Below are 16756 nucleotides of genomic sequence, written 5' to 3' on the forward strand. Positions count from 1 at the left end.
CAAAAATTGTACATATGTAGACAATTCCTCAATGTTTGTTACCAAAACAATCAGATTTTTTTAGAAAATACGTTTTTGCCATGACCCTGACAGTGAATGCAGTACTAGTTGTTGCTCTTTGCCAACATGCAATCCAGATGCATATAACTAGCTAATTATATTTTGCATGCCATTATACAACAACCACATAACTAATCATGGCAAGATTAATGCTAACATATTATTTCCTTAAAGGACATGAAAAAAATCAGATGCGCAAACAGGACCATGGTTACACAAGCAAGACACGAATGGACACATTCTAGCACCCGCTGGCTCGATTTATGTCAGATGGTGAAAGTGAAAAAGAATGATCAATAGAAGGAGAACATCACAGAGAGAAATAAATACAGTATGTAAGACAACCAGTAATTAGGCAACATTAAAACATATCCGTCAGTACCATCATTAGCTACAAAACAACATTTGGATCATGTTTCTAGCATACACTGATACTCCCTCCGCCCGGAAATACTTGTCCTCAAAATGGTTGTATCTAAACATATTTTAGTTATAGATACATCCATTTACAACAATTTCGAGGACAAGTATTTCAGAACGGAGGGAGTACACACCACTGAAACGCCACCAGAACAGATGCCACATTACCACTACAGCAATGCTACATAACTTGGAACAGGCTTCTAGCATACACCACTATGGCAAATGCCACAACACCACTACACCGATATATAATGCACGGATTACACGAGTTAAAGATGATCTCATGTCATCACTTAGGACTGAAACATGACCAAGCAACACGAACTTCCATACTACATGAGACAACACTGAGATTGATACCTGGGGAGCTTACACCGGCTCTATGAGGTTTTAAAACCGCTTCGCTGGTCTCAGCAGCATGTCCCTTGTTAATTGGAAATGCCATTACAGAAACCTTCAGGTCCCTCTCAAGTTTAACAGAGACCACAGGTCCTGAGAGAGTGATCACACCATTAGCATCAGCAGGCAATCCACCATCTTCAAAATCAAGTAACTTGACTTGCAGGTTGTCATCACTACTGGAGGCAGCACTAAATACACCCCGAAAAGCATCTGGCCACGACCCGTCAATAATTCTTATGAAGACTGTGGCCTCCACCGAGTGATAAATGTGATCTAAATTAATTTCCAGAGTGCTAAGCCTGCTAGGGTTAACACTTTGAGGACATCATCCAGCTCTAAACACCACAACAAGATCACTTAAATCCTTATCCTTAGATTCAGTAAAGTGCCCTTCACTTTTAGCGAAACCTCAACGTGTGTAGGATCATATGACGCGACAATAGCACAGGTAGGACCTGTCAGTGCTAGGGAGCAATCCTGCATGCGTAGAACAACAATTACTAAAACGACATTGTTCATTTCATCAAATCACAATCAAGTCTGGAGTAGAATATTCAATGTATTCTTCTTTTAACAACAAAATTGCTAATTTTAAAAGCAAAATGGCAAGATGTACTGGGACTTAATCATCTTTTGTGTACGCCAGGGAGAAAAGACAACCCTAGAATCGAGGATTCGTGTTGGCCGTCATATCCTCACTCCTCAGAAGGTATCAGATGGGTCAGTCACTTTGTCGGGCCGAGTATATATACAAGGAGCTCAAGACTATTCGGCGCTTAACGCGCCACTTACTATTTTTTCGCGATAATACTACATACACGCGCAATAAACAACGGACTCTACGGACCATTTTGCTAGCGAGCGCCCACAAGAAGGGATCGCTGTGTTTGATGGGCCTGCCCGTCTAGCTTCACTTTGCAAGGTTTTAGGAAGCTTCCGGCAGCTTCCGAACATTTTTTAAACTGTGAACCTTTTTAAGTGTTATAAATAAATTAGAAGGCACGGAGATTTTATTTATATGTTGTGAATACTTTTCTAAATTCCCGCAAAAAATTTACATTTTCATGAACGTTTTTAAAGGAGTCGTGAACATATTTTGAAACACATTAACTTTTTAAAATATCATGATTTTTTAACAAACTACTAGTACTTTTTTATATATTTTCATGATTTTTTTAATGGCATGGACATATTCTTAAAAAAATTACAAAACATTAAATGTCACAAAAAAATTCTTGGACAAACATTTTTTATAAAGCTGCGCAAACAAATTTTTACGTTCCGCGAACTGTTTTAATGTGCCGTGAACATTTTTTAAAACTAAGTAAGGTATTTTTAAAAATTCTTTGGAAAAATGCCCACATGTTTCAAGTTTTCATGTATCTCTAACTTATATCGTGTCTTTTATCTAAAAATAGAGAAAGGAAAACGGCCCAAAGCATTAAACAAAACAGGCGCACTTAATGCATCTAATACTTCTTTTATCCCTCAAAAAAATCTGATACTTCCTTTTTTTTTGGTACATACATGATACATCTAATACTTCATGCACCAAGTTTTCACGGTCCATTCGATATTTGCACATTCTCGTATTCAATTCATGCTTTGCACCATGTTAATTCTTGTCACATAAAAAATAAGTACTGAAAGGCAAGAAATAATCATTCCTTTATCAGCAAAACCTACATGTTTTTATCAACAAGTAGGTTCCCTGCTATAGAACTACCTGTTAGTATCAATTCCCAAGTTCTCAGCCAATATAAGCATCGACAAGATCAGGAGCACTGACTAAAATATACTTCTGGCAAAAATAAATGGAAGGCAGGATGCCAATCAATCATCCATTGCTAGTAAGTGAGAATGCAAGGAGAACAAACAGGAGGGTGAATGTAATCATAAAAGCAGCAAAGGATAAGATGACACCCTGTGAGAAGGTCCTCTTTGACTGTCCAGCCATCTCAACTTCATTTAGCAGCCCCCTTATTTCGTCGATGTCCGAGTCCTTTGCAGCATGAAATAATCTGTTCTGAACCTCGTCGAGTTTGGCAAGTCTTCTGGCTTGATCTAAATCCCTCGTGGACCAGATGAACCCAGTGACCCGCCACAAGAGGATTCCAATGTAAATTGCTACAATGCAGTCGGCACTATAATGATAACGCTCCCGTATCTCCCTCTGGGCACTGTGCAGGACTAGAAACCATATTCCCACTGATATCCATCCCCCGTACGCTTCCTGCGAGGTGCAACATGGACATATATAGTAGTAAGCTGGACATCTGCCCTTTAGAACAAATGGATATTTGTACAGGGATTAATTGACAACACAAAAAATTAAACATAAAAACTGTCCGAATGTAGCATGGCGTTCATATTGAAGAGAGGAAGATACATAACACCAAGCTGAAGTCTTCACCACAACAAAGTTTTTACACTACAAGAAAGACAATGAATGGTATAAATGCAACAATAGCATACGAAAGACCGACGGGAACTGGTCGATGGCCTCTTTTACATGGACTTAACTGCAAGACCCATGTTGAGCAATCACCTCTAAGGCTAATGCAGAACCACATATTAGCAAGGGTGCGCGTATCACACTTCCTTGGTTGTGACATAAGAATGTTTGAACATAGAGGTGACCCTGGTGAGTCAATTTCATATCATTTGTAGCATGACATGCAAAGGTTAAAAAGAAGTTAGTTGTGTGAAGATGACAACACAACATACCGTCCATGCCATAGCAGTCAGGACAGCAACAAACATGTGACCACTATACATAAGATCATTGCAACCACCACCGGCTTTATTCACCAAATGATACCACGAAGGCCCCTCTCCGGCAGAGGGCCTCAATATATCTATTAGGAAGTTCATATATGCCCAATCAGGTCTATAGTAATCAGTATAATTTTGAACAATGGCTGCAATAAGAAAATGATCATAAACAGTTACTAGAACTCAATCTAATTAAAGCAGCTACACCAGGAAGTTTCATAAGTTAAATGCTCTAACCATATGGCATATCCACTAGTATGACCCTGCGGATTGCACGCGGATCAGAAGCATACGGAACATAATACTTTTGTGCCCAAGCATGAGGATGGTCAGGTATTTTATATCGAGCAGCAGCACACCAAGGCCTTGCGGATGGAAGAATTGTCGAAACAAATGTTATGGTCCGAAGAAAACGCCCGACCGCCATAACGAACATATACCTTGTGCCTATTCCAAGGCCAGGGCCTTTGATGCAGTCAAAAAATGCCGAGAATCCCAACATGATAAACAACATCAAATAATGATGTAGACTGATGATGTGGGCTCTCAATAGATAAACCACGGTTTGAGGAAGCCTCTCATTTAGTGCTAGAAGAAGCCACTGGCCAGTGTCCGGAAGAGGAGCAGTAGATCTGTTAATGTTATTGAACATGTCTTAGTTCAGGTCTTTCAAGACTGCAGGTATGTGCATGTTCCTAAAGGTGCAGAATGATGTACTGCACTAAACACTCAAATACACGAAAAATGAACCTTTTGAAGAGTGTACCAAGAGTCTTAATGTTGCCAAGGACCAAGGTGCCATCCCTATATCTTATAGGCAATGAAAGTAAAACCGCAGGAAATTCTTTACATCAAAGTTATAAACCACAGAACCATATACAGCTTACGTGAGTCTGAGAGTGGAACCCGACCCTAAGGTAAATAGATCACATGTACGAACAGAGTGGGATAGAAGGAACAAAAGCGGACTCGCATAAGCTGTATAAGGTTCCGCTGGTGTCAAATTGCAATTCTCATGTCTTGGTTTCCATTAAATTATAAATTGCCTCTTGTTTTCACGCATGTGCATTCATTACAATGAACAGACTATTGCGCTCACTGTTTTACGAAGCATGAGCTAACAATTGCAGTTTATAACTCCCATTTTTCAAAATCATTCTATTTCCTATCCAACCCAAAGCATCATTAATTCTATTCAAAATGCAGTTAATACATAGTGTCTTGAGCCAATCGTCCTAACGTGTATTGGGATAAGTTGATGTGTACGAACTTGAAGCAACAACCATTGCACAAGCTCCAGAGTGCAAAGAGAGTGCAAACTTGAATATTATCTCATTTTTCTTGGACGACTTATATACGCTCTACTGAAGTACTAGTAGTAGTTGTATGATATCCTATTGGATCGATGACATGGACAATTTCACCAAGAAAATAACGCACACGCCATTGGAGAGATACTCTGAGCGACTACGTAGAACAGAGCAACTGCAAAAGATAACTGTAGAGTAATCTGGAAGAGGACAACTAGAATTTGTACAGAGACCTATGCCACCGGAGGCCGAGCACGCTGGACACGAACCGGACGGAGATGGCCTCGCAGAGCAGGGCGGCGAGCATGAGGAGCATGGCGGCGAGGAACCACGGGGCGGCGCGGATCTCGGCGTCCCAGCGGCGGTAGAAGGGCGCCCGCGCGGCGGTGGCGAGCGCCAGCGCCGCCCAGATGGCCGGCTGCAGCCGCCCGTGCAGCGAGGGGGACGCGCGGCTGAGGTAGTCCACGCCCACGTACGCCGCGGCCGCCAGGCCCAGCCCGCCCGCCGCGAGGGACCGGCGGGAGGCCGGCGGCGGCACGGGCCTCTCTGCCTTGGGTCTCGGCATGGCCGGGAGGGTTCGGGGGGAGAAGATCCTGGCCTGGCCATGCCGATGCGACTAGAAGGTCGGCGTCGGCGTCACATTTCCCCGCGGTGCTCCACCCCGAGCGTCCCGGCCGGCCAACCATCAACGGGCTGCATGCAAAGTAATCCTCGATCGAGCAGGCCTGCCCACTGATTCATCCATACGACTGTCAGTTAACAGTTCGTGGAATACACGAAAATGGTGACAAGGGAGTCCCTCTGAGTGGGAAACCACTTGAGAAGTATCGTTGCAAAGGTGTTCAATTGCACAAAATTATGCTGCAGAGATGGTGATTTTTTTTCCTTCCCAATCAAAGTATCGTCGCAAAGAGCTGGAAATTCATGTGATAGCATTGCTAGCCTTAATTTTCAAAATGCCCAAACTGCTATCAACACTTACCGAGATGATGAGGTCAAAATCACACTGGTTCCAAGTTACTGAAAGGTGTGATTTGAATTGCAGATGCACATTGCCGAATGGAATGGGAAACTACAGTTTTTCGACTTAAAATGTTTTGTATGCTGAAAAGACAAACAAGAGGGATTTAAAATACTTCCTCTGTTCATTTTTATAAGACGTTTCAAACAGTGCCCAAAACAGTTCAAGGTCAGCTGTCTAAAACGTCTTCTAAGAAAGAATGGGAGGAGTATCAAATTATATATGTACCTAATATTAAGGGAGGTATGTTTCTCTGATTTTTTTTATCCGTTCACTGCTAAAAAAATCTATATGACGTTTTTTTAGGCAATCTCACGAAACTTTTATTCAAGTCGTCACAATATTTACAGGGACGAAGGGAATTCCTCCGAGATGACCTAACCAAACATGGCGGCCGGGTCCCAAGGACAAAGCATGCTTCGCAAGATTGTGAGCATCAATGTTTGAGCTCCTAAACTCATGGACTATATTACAAGAAGTAAAAGAAACTAAATGAAGTTTTATTTCCTGAATAATTGCGCCGTAGATGGTCGCACTTCCCTTCTGGATCTCCTCGACGACCCCCTTGCAGTCGGAGGCCACATGAATGCTGTGTAGATTAAGGTCATCCGCTAGGGCCAGAGCCTCTCTGATCGCCAAGGCTTCAAGGGTTGAAGGATCTCCTATTCTGGTGAATACAATTGCTGACGACCCTAGGAAAAATCCTAACCTTGGGGCGGTGCCAGCCATCGTTGTGGTCTCCTCGCTGCTGCACCCCCCGGGCTCGAGCTTTTTGACATGATAATCGCCAGCTCCGATAGGTAAGAACCGATGAAGCTATGAATCGCATGGGGGCTCTGAAAAATTCCTTCATGTAAGGATTTCCTGTGAGCACTCCAGATAGCCCAAAGGGTCACCGATAGCTGGACAAACTCATCAGCTTTCAACTTTTCCTGCATCGTGAAGATCCATCGCTTCGCACTTTCATGATGTACCATACTTAGCTGATCCAGAACTGCTTCAGATGATAGCGCCCACGTGCTACGCGACATGGGACAGTCCAGCAACGCATGTTTCCACGTGTCATGCACACCACATAACTGACAGGCTGCTATAGTCACCATGTTTCGATGATGAAGAACCTCTCCCGACGGGATCGAGTGCCTAGCAAGGCGCCATAAGAACAGCTTAATCTTGGACGGTACTTGCGTTCTCCAAATCGAGTTCCACTCCTTTCTTTCAGTGTTGGTATTGGAAGATCCTTCTACTCCTTCCAACCAATTTTCTCTCCCAACTTTAGTACTGATCATCATTCTGTAAGCCGACCCCACTGTAAAATTGCCTCTAGGCTCCTCGCTCCATGCCCAGAAATCTTCCACACGTCTAGTGCATAAGGGAATCTTCAAGATTTCTTCCGCATCAAAAGGAGTAAACACTGATCTCACCAGGTCCTCCCGCCAAGAAGCCGTGGTGGCCTCAATGAGCTCAGCCACCCGTTGCGGTGGGTTTTGCACCAGAGACGTAATGGGGCGTTTAAAGCTTGCCCTCGGGATCCAGTTATGTAGCCAGATATTGGTGGATTTGCCATCTCCAATTCTGTGTATAATGCCTTGAGACATAACATCACGTCCATCAAGTACCGCCCTCCAAATCTGAGATGGGTGTGACCCAAGAACCGCATCTAATAAAGAGACATCCGGGTAATAGACTGACTTCAGAATTCTTGCACTCAACGAAACATCATCCGTCATAATTCTCCACGCTTGCCTGGCAAGGAGAGCCAAGTTAAAAAGCTCCAAATATCTGAAACTGAGGCCTCCCATATATTTCGGTCTAATCATCACATCCCAAGCTACCCATGCTGGTTTTCGTCTACCTCTCTTGCTTCCCCACCAGAACTGACGGATGATGGAGGTTACACTCTCACAGACTCCCCTGGGTAGCCTAAAGTAGGACATCGAATATACTGGGATCGCTTGTGCAACCGCTTTGATGAGAACCTCCTTCCCCGCAGCTGACAGGAGCTTTTCCATCCATCCTCTTACTTTTTCCCACACTCTGTCTCGTAGATTTTTGAACGTGCCATTCTTGGAGTGTCCAACATCAGTGGGCATACCCAAGTACCGTTCACTTAAAGATTCATTCTGCACATTGAGGATGTTCTTCACTCCATCCCTCATATTCTGCAGACACCCTTTACTGAAGAAGATTGAAAACTTTGCATGATTTATTCTCTGCCCTGACGCACTGCAATAAGTATTCAGTATGTTTGATACTTGATCTGCACCCTCCACACTTGACTTGAAAAACAACAGGCTATCATCTGCAAATAAAAGATGGTTAACAGCAGGAGCCGTCGGAGCCACCTTGATACCTGCAAGAAGTGATGACTGAGTACTGGATTTCAGGAGGCACGAGAGGCCCTCTGCTGCAATCAAGAAAAGGTAAGGGGAGATTGGATCTCCCTGCCGAATCCCTCTGGAAGGCTTAAACACCTCAAGTCTTTCCCCGTTAAAAAGACCTGAGAAAGAAACAGACGAAACCTTGGCCATGACTGTATCAATCCATGGAAGCGCAAAGCAAAGTTTCGTCATTATGGCCCTCAAATAGGACCACTCAAGTCTATCATATGCTTTCATCATGTCCAACTTCAGAGCACAGAAACTGTTGTTCTTCGACCTGGTACGTTTCATGAAATGCAGACACTCATAACCACAGATAATGTTGTCAGTTATCAGTCTCCCAGGAACGAAGGCTGACTGCTCCTCCGAGATAATATCCGGCAATATAAGCGTCAATCTATTGGCCACCACCTTCGACGCTATCTTGTATAACACATTGCATAAACTTATAGGTCTGAATTGAGATAGAAAAGTGGGGTTCGTCACCTTGGGGATTAAAACCAGTATAGTGTCGTTGATGCATTCAGGACTCTCCTCCCCTCTTACTATCCGAAGGACAATATTCGTAACATCTTCCCCACATACATCCCAGTGTTTCTGATAAAATTGAGCAGGAAAACCGTCTGGCCCCGGTGCCTTTGTAGGGAGCATCTGGAAGAGGGCGCATTTGACTTCATCAGCTATATAAGGTGCACATAGTGTTGAGTTCAGGTCCGGTGTCACTTTGCACGGTACATGGTTAATCACGTCCCCCACTCCCTGCACTCCCTCCGATGCATACAGTTCCTGATAAAAACTGTTCGCCATAGCCTTTAGCTCCGTTGGGTCCTAAACATGCACACCAAGAGAATTCTGTAGGGCTCGGATCATGTTCTTTTTCCTCCTCAGACTAGCACGGAGATGGAAAAACTTTGTATTTTTGTCACCCGACGAGAGCCACTCAATGCGTGCTCTCTGCCTCCACATTATCTCCTCCCGATGATACAATTCGATCAACCTCTCATTTATCTTCAGTTCTGCATGTGTTGGTACAGTTCTCAATGGATCTCCACGGAGTTTCTCCAGCTCTCCTTTCAAAACTTTGATCTCCTTACGTATGCTTCCGAACGACTGTTTGCTCCAGTTTGTTAAACCCCTAGACACACTCAGCAGTTTCTCTTGCAATTCTTGTATAGTGCCGCACGGCCCAGCTGCCGCCCATTCCGCACATATTGTATCACGTAGCCCTTCATGTTTCTCCCACATGGTCTCATAGCAGAAGGTGCTCTTGATGGTATTTTTCAAGTCTCGGCCGAGATCAAGGTATATGGGGCCATGATCAGAGGTTGCTGCCGAGAAATGTTCAAGGCTAGCCAACGGAAAGTGTGCCATCCATTGTGCATCAGCTAGTGCCCTGTCCAATCTGCACCTTGTGTAGGATCCTCCAGCTACCTTTTTCTCAAAAGTCCAAAACCGGCCTTTATACCCAATATCCAGCAGCCTGCAAATGTCTATAGCATCCCGAAAAGCCTGCATTTGAGCATTACTACGTCTACCAACACCATCGTGTTCTTCCTGACGTAACACTTCATTAAAGTCACCAAAGCACATCCAAGGAAGAGAGCTCGTAGTACGAAAGTTCTTTAGCACATTCCATGTTTGGTATCTTAAGTGAGTCTGCGCCTCACCATACACGCAAGTTAACCTCCATTTATCATGACCTTCTTCCTCAACTGAAACATCAAGATGGTAACTAGAATAACCCAAAATATCGATTGTTATTTCTGTAGGGGAACGCAGTATTTCAAAAATTTACCTACGATCACGCAAGATCTATCTAGGAGATGCATAACAACGAGCGGGGAGAGTGTGTCCACGTACCCTCGTAGACCGAAAGCGGAAGCATTTAGTAACGTGGTTGATATAGTCGAACGTCTTCGCGACCCAACCGATCCAAGGACCGAACGTACGGCACCTCCGCGTTCAGCACACGTTCAGCTTGATGACGTCCCTTGAACTCTTGATCCAGTTGAGGCCGAGGGAGAGTTCCGTCAGCATGACGGCGTGGCGACGGTGATGATGAAGTTACCGGCGCAGGGCTTCGCCTAAGCACTACGACGATATGACGGAGGTGTGTAACTGTGGAGGGGGCACCGCACACGGCTAAGAGAAGACTTGGTGTGCCTTTGGGGTGCCCCCTCCCACGTATATAAAGGGGGGAGGAGAGGTGGCCAGCCCAAGGGGGGGAGTCCTACTTGGACTCCCGGTCCAAGTAGGATTCGGCCCCCTCCTTTCCTTTCCGGAGAAGGGGGGAAGGGGAAAGGGGAAAGAGGTGGAGAGAAGAAGGAAAGGCCCCCCAACCCTAAACCAATTCGTTTTGGGCTTGGGGGGCGCACGCCTCCACCTGGCCGCCGCCTCCTCTCTCCACTAGGGCCCATGAAGGCCCATTAACTCCCCCGGGGGGGTTCCAGTAACCCCCGGTACTCCGAAACTTATCCGAAACGACCTGAACCATTCCGGTGTCCGAATGTAACCTTCCAATATATGAATCTTTACCTATCGACCATTTTGAGACTCCTCGTCATGTCCGTGATATCATCCGGGACTCCGAACAAACTTCGGTCATCAAATCACATAACTCATAATACAAATCGTCATCGAACGTTAAGCGTGCGGACCCTACGGGTTCGAGAACTATGTAGACGTGATCGAGACACATCTCCGGTCAATAACCAATAGCGGAACCTGGATGCTCATATTGGCTCCTACATATTCTATGAAGATCTTTATCGGTCAAACCGCATAACAACATACGTTGTTCCCTTTGTCATCGGTATGTTACTTGCCCGAGATTCGATCGTTGGTATCTCAATACCTAGTTCAATCTCGTTACCGGCAAGTCTCTTTACTCGTTCCGTAATACCTCATCTCGCAACTAACTCATTAGTTGCAATGCTTGCAAGGCTTAAGTGATGTGCATTACCGAGAGGGCCCAGAGATACCTCTCCGATACACGGAGTGACAAATCCTAATCTCGATCTATGCAAACTCAACAAAACACCATTGGAGACACCTGTAGAGCATCTTTATAATCACCCAGTTACGTTGTGACATTTGACAGCACAGAAGGTGTTCCTCCGGTATTCGGGAGTTGCATAATCTCGTACTCTGAGGAACATGTATAAGTCATGAAGAAAGCAATAGCAGAAAAACTAAACGATCATTATGTTAAGCTAACAGATGGGTCTTCTCCATCACATCATTCTCTTTTTGTAGACATTGTTGGGCCTCCAAGTGATACAAGTGCAATATGGATGGTAGATATAGGTTTTTGTAATCTGAAAATATAAAAACAGCAAGGTAACTAATGATAAAAGTGAGCGTAAACGGTATTGCAATGCTAGGAAACAAGGCCTAGGGTTCATACTTTCACTAGTGCAAGTTCTCTCAACAATAATAACATAATTGGATCATATAACTATCCCTCAACATGCAACAAAGAGTCACTCCAAAGTCACTAATAGCGGAGAACAAACGAAGAGATTATTGTAGGGTACGAAACCACCTCAAAGTTATCCTTTCTGATCAATCCATTCAAGAGTCCGTAGTAAAATAACACGAAGCTATTCTTTCCGTTCGATCTATCATAGAGTTCGTACTAGAATAACACCTTAAGACACAAATCAACCAAAACCCTAATGTCACCTAGATACTCCAATGTCACCTCAAGTATCCGTGGGTATGATTATACGATATGCATCACACAATCTCAGATTCATCTATTCAACCAACACAAAGAACTTCAAAGAGTGCCCCAAAGTTTCTACCAGAGAGTCAAGACGAAAACGTGTGCCAACCCCTATGCATAAGTTCACAAGGTCACTGAACCCGCAAGTCGATAACCAAAACATACATCAAGTAGATCACGTGAATATCCCATTGTCACCACAGATAAGCACATGCAAGACATACATCAAGTGTTCTCAAATCCTTAGAGACTCAATCCGATAAGATAACTTCAAAGGGAAAATTCAATCCATTACAAGAGAGTAGAGGGGGAGAAACATCATAAGATCCAACTATAATAGCAAAGCTCGCGATACATCAAGATCGTGCCAAATCAAGAACACGAGAGAGAGAGAGAGAGAGATCAAACACATAGCTACTAGTACATACCCTCAGCCCCGAGGGTGAACTACTCCCTCCTCGTCATGGAGAGTGTAAGGGCATATTTATCCCTTAGGTGTTTTGGTGATTGATGACAATGCTTTTGCGGACTAATCGTGTGCCTTGAGTATTTCAGACATTTCATCACTAGGCACAAGACTGTTTGGTGCCCCTCGAAGACTATTGAAGACGATGTTTTTCTATGTTTCTTCTTGGTGGATTTGAGTCATAGGAAAGCCGTACTATTAAGAGGGGGTCCGCTTTGGAAAGTTTGGGTGGAATCATCACGTACACGTTTACTCCTTTTGCACTGCCTTTCCCTTAGCACTTTGGAGCATCATCCGTTTCTTCGTGTATATGCAAAAAGAAGGATTCCTAGTGTTGCTGTTCTGGGGCATGCGGTAGTACTGCTCTTCTGAGCGGTAGTACCGCAGGCCCCTGCGGTAGTACCGCAGGTCCTTGCGGTAGTACCGCAGGTGCTCACGGTAGTACCGCTCCTTGGGAGCTGTAGTACCGTGGCCTCTGGCCAGGCTCAGCTGCTCATGCAGCTGTAGGGGCGGATATAATTTTTTACATCCGCGCCTACGCGGTAGTACCGCCCCACGCGCGCGGTAGTACCGTGAGTCCTGGCCTGGCACAGCAACATGAGCGGAAGTAGGGGCGGATGTAATTTTTTACATCCGCTCCCTGCGCGGTAGTACCGCGTGCCTGGTGCGGTAGTACCATGTCGGATTTTTGCATTGACTCCAACTCAGCGGAAGTTGCCACGGATGTATTTTTATATGTCTGTGCCTTCCCAAAAACTGGAACATCCCTGCCTTGCGGTAGTACCGCAAGGGGGAGCAGTAGTACCGCGGTGCCCTGCGGTAGTACTGCATGCCCTTGCGGTAGTTCCGCTGCCCTGGCGCGGTAGTACCGTGCTGCGCAGGCTGAGTTGGTGGATAACGGTTGGATTTGTCCCTCCACTCTATAAGGGGTGTCTTCTTCTCCGAGTTGACCACCTCTTCCATCCCTAAGCTCCATTGTTGCTCCAAGCTCCATTTTCGCCCGATCTCTCTCCCTAGCCAATCAAACTTGTTGATTTGTTAGGGATTGGTTGAGAAGGCCCCGATCTACACTTCCACCAAGAGAAATTTGATTCCCCCACTAATCCCTAGCGGATCTTGTTACTCTTGGGTGTTTGAGCACCCTAGACGGTTGAGGTCATCGCGGAGCCATATTCCATTGTGGTGAAGCTTCGTGGTGTCGTTGGGAGCCTCCAATTAAGTTGTGGAGATTGCCCCAACCTTGTTTGTAAAGGTCCGGTCGCCGCCTTCAAGGGCACCAATAGTGGAATCACGGCATCTCGCATTGTGTGAGGGCGTGAGGATAATACGGTGGCCCTAGTGGCTTCTTGGGGAGCATTGTGCCTCCACACCGCTCTAACGGAGACGTACTTCCCTTCAAAAGGAAGGAACTTCGGTAACACATCCTCGTCTTCACCGGCTCCACTCTTGGTTATCTCGTGCCTTTACTTGTGCAAGCTTATTTGTGTTATATCCCTTGCTTGCTTGTGTGCTTGTTGTTGTTGCATCATATAGGTTGCCCACCTAGTTGCATATCTAGACAACCTACTTTGATGCAAAGTTTAAATTGGTAAAGATAAGCTAAAAATTGTTAGTTGCCTATTCACCCCCCCCCCTCTAGTCAACTATATCGATCCTTTCAATTGGTATCAAAGCCTCGTCTCTTTATTAAGGACTTTGCCGTCCGAAGCGTATGGTTAACACCGTAGACGGTGGGGAGGAGCACTCCGGTGTGAATCCGGTCTCGTCTACGGCCGATGGGGGAACCGCGGTCTCTCGTGAGGAATTCAATGTGGCTTTGGACACATTGAAAACCTCCATGACGACCGAGGTTGAAAGCATGTTTAATAAATTCCTAGAAGGGCTTAAATTATCCACCGCACCATTGAAAGTGGGTGATCCCACTAACAAGGTGACGGATGCTAACTTCGACAAGGGGGAAGCTACTACTGAAAAAGCTCCTTCTTCTAGTGGTAAAAATGGCACCGGCATCTTTGCCCATGTGGAACCTCCACTTGTTTATCGTGGACCGATTCCTTCCACTCATTTGAATCATGCCGGTCCTCCCCCTAAGATTGTGAAAAATGAGGACTTTGATTCTTGGGTCTATCACTTTAAGCGTCATTTAAATCATGTGAATACTAATCTTTGGAGAATCATTGAAGAAGGTTTCTATGTGCATGACCGAAGCAACTTCACTCCTAGAGAAGCCGCGGATAATCAATTCAATGAGAATGCTCTCTTCATCATGCAAGATGCAATCCCACCCGAAGATCTTCCTCACCTCCGGCCTTTTGCCATGGCCAAAGATGCATGGCACCAAGTTGTTTCCCTCTACAGGGGAAGCGCAAGCATTCAACGCTCCAACTATGAAGTGGTGCAAGACGAAGCCGATGAGTTTGCAATGAAAGAAGATGAAGAACCTCGGGAGCTTTATCGAAGAGTAACCAAACTCGCGGTCTCACTCCGAGATCATGGGAGCAAGGACACGGATGACAATTGGATCAAGCGCAAATTCCTCAAGGCAATGATGCCTTACCACAAGGCCATGTCCTCCGTCATTCGTCAAAGGCCGGACTTCCACACCTTGTCCTCAAGTGAAGTGTTGGATGAGTTTGTGGCTGATAACCCACAAGTATATGGGGTCGCAACAGTTTTCGAGGGTAGAGTATTCAACCCAAATTTATTGATTCGACACAAGGGGAGCCAAAGAATATTCTCAAGTATTAGCAACTGAGTTGTCAATTCAGCCACACCTGGATAACTTAGTATCTGCAGCAAAGTATTTAGTAGCAAACTAGTATGGAAGTAATGGTAATTGTAGCGAAAGTAATATTTTTGGGTTTTGTAGTGATTGTAACAGTAGCAACGGAAAAGTAAATAAGCGAAGAACAATATGTGAAAAGCTCGTAGGCATTGGATCGGTGATGGAGAATTATGCCGGATGCGGTTCATCATGTAACAGTCATAACATAGGGTGACACAGAACTAGCTCCAATCCATCAATGTAATGTAGGCATGTATTCCGAATATAGTCATACGTGCTTATGGAAAAGAACTTGCATGACATCTTTTATCCTACCCTCCCGTGGCAGCGGGGTCCTAATGGAAACTAAGGGATATTAAGGCCTCCTTTTAATAGAGTGCCAGACCAAAGCATTAACACATAGTGAATACATGAACTCCTCAAACTATGGTCATCACCGGGAGTGGTCCCGATTATTGTCACTTCGGGGTTGGCGGATCATAACACATAGTAGGTGACTATAGACTTGCAAGATAGGATCAAGAACTCACATATATTCATGAAAACATAATAGGTTCAGATCTGAAATCATGGCACTCGGGCCCTAGTGACAAGCATTAAGCATAGCAAAGTCATAGCAACATAAATCTCAGAACATAGTGGATACTAGGGATCAAACCCTAACAAAACTAACTCGATTACATGATAAATCTCATCCAACCCATCACCGTCCAGCAAGCCTATGATGGAATTACTCACGCACGGCGGTGAGCATCATGAAATTGGTGATGGAGGATGGTTGATGATGACGACGGCGACGGATTCCCCTCTCCGGAGCCCCGAACGGACTCCAGATCAGCCCTCCCGAGAGAGTTTAGGGCTTGGCGGCGGCTCCGTATCGTAAAACGCGATGAATCTTTTTTCTCTGATTTTTTTCTCCCCGAACACGAATATATGGAGTTGGAGTTGAGGTCGGTGGAGCGTCAGGGGGCCCACGGGCAGGGGGGCGTGCCCGGGGGCAGGCGTGCCCTCCGCCCTCGTGGACAGGTGGAGGCCCCCTGACGTGGATTCTTCTTCCAGTATTTTTAATATTTTCCAAAAATAAGTTCCGTGGAGTTTCAGGTCATTCCGAGAACTTTTGTTTCTGCACATAAATAACACCATGGCAATTCTGCTGAAAACATCGTCAGTCCGGGTTAGTTCCATTCAAATCATGCAAGTTAGAGTCCAAAACAAGGGCAAAAGTGTTTGGAAAAGTAGATACGACAGAGACGTATCAACTCCCCCAAGCTTAAACCTTTGCTTGTCCTCAAGCAATTCAGTTGATAAACTAAAAGTGATAAAGAAAAACTTTTACAAACTCTGTTTGCTCTTGTTGTTGTAAATATGTAAAGCCAGCATTCAAGTTTTCAGCAAAGATTATAACT

At 45.0% G+C, this 16756-nt stretch overlaps 1 protein-coding gene and 1 pseudogene across 1 annotated transcript; both read right to left on the reverse strand.

Annotated features, from left to right (window-relative positions):
• Nucleotides 1–438: 438 nt before the first annotated feature.
• LOC109784063 (uncharacterized) lies at nt 439–1968 on the reverse strand (annotated as a pseudogene).
• Nucleotides 1969–2526: 558 nt separating this feature from the next.
• LOC109784066 (protein PHLOEM UNLOADING MODULATOR) lies at nt 2527–6142 on the reverse strand. Its single transcript, XM_020342668.4, has 4 exons — nt 5204–6142; nt 3898–4292; nt 3613–3806; nt 2527–3118 (listed from the first exon to the last, which is right to left on the reverse strand). Exons 1-4 carry the CDS (start codon nt 5533–5535, stop codon nt 2723–2725), a joined length of 1317 nt encoding a protein of 438 aa, XP_020198257.1. The 5' UTR covers nt 5536–6142; the 3' UTR covers nt 2527–2722.
• Nucleotides 6143–16756: the final 10614 nt, after the last annotated feature.

This window comes from Aegilops tauschii, chromosome 7 (genome assembly GCF_002575655.3).
Source record: "Aegilops tauschii subsp. strangulata cultivar AL8/78 chromosome 7, Aet v6.0, whole genome shotgun sequence".
Lineage (NCBI taxonomy): Eukaryota > Viridiplantae > Streptophyta > Magnoliopsida > Poales > Poaceae > Aegilops > Aegilops tauschii.

Excerpts from the sequence above, each read along its gene's own strand:
- LOC109784066 (XM_020342668.4), bottom strand. The coding sequence starts at position 5,535 with ATGCCGAGACCCAAGGCAGAGAGGCCCGTGCCGCCGCCGGCCTCCCGC. Across the intron at positions 4,293-5,203 it reads CTCGGCCTCCGGTGGCATAG|ATCTACTGCTCCTCTTCCGG; the intron begins GTCTCTGTACAA and ends TAACATTAACAG. Across the intron at positions 3,807-3,897 it reads ACTAGTGGATATGCCATATG|CCATTGTTCAAAATTATACT; the intron begins GTTAGAGCATTT and ends TTCTTATTGCAG.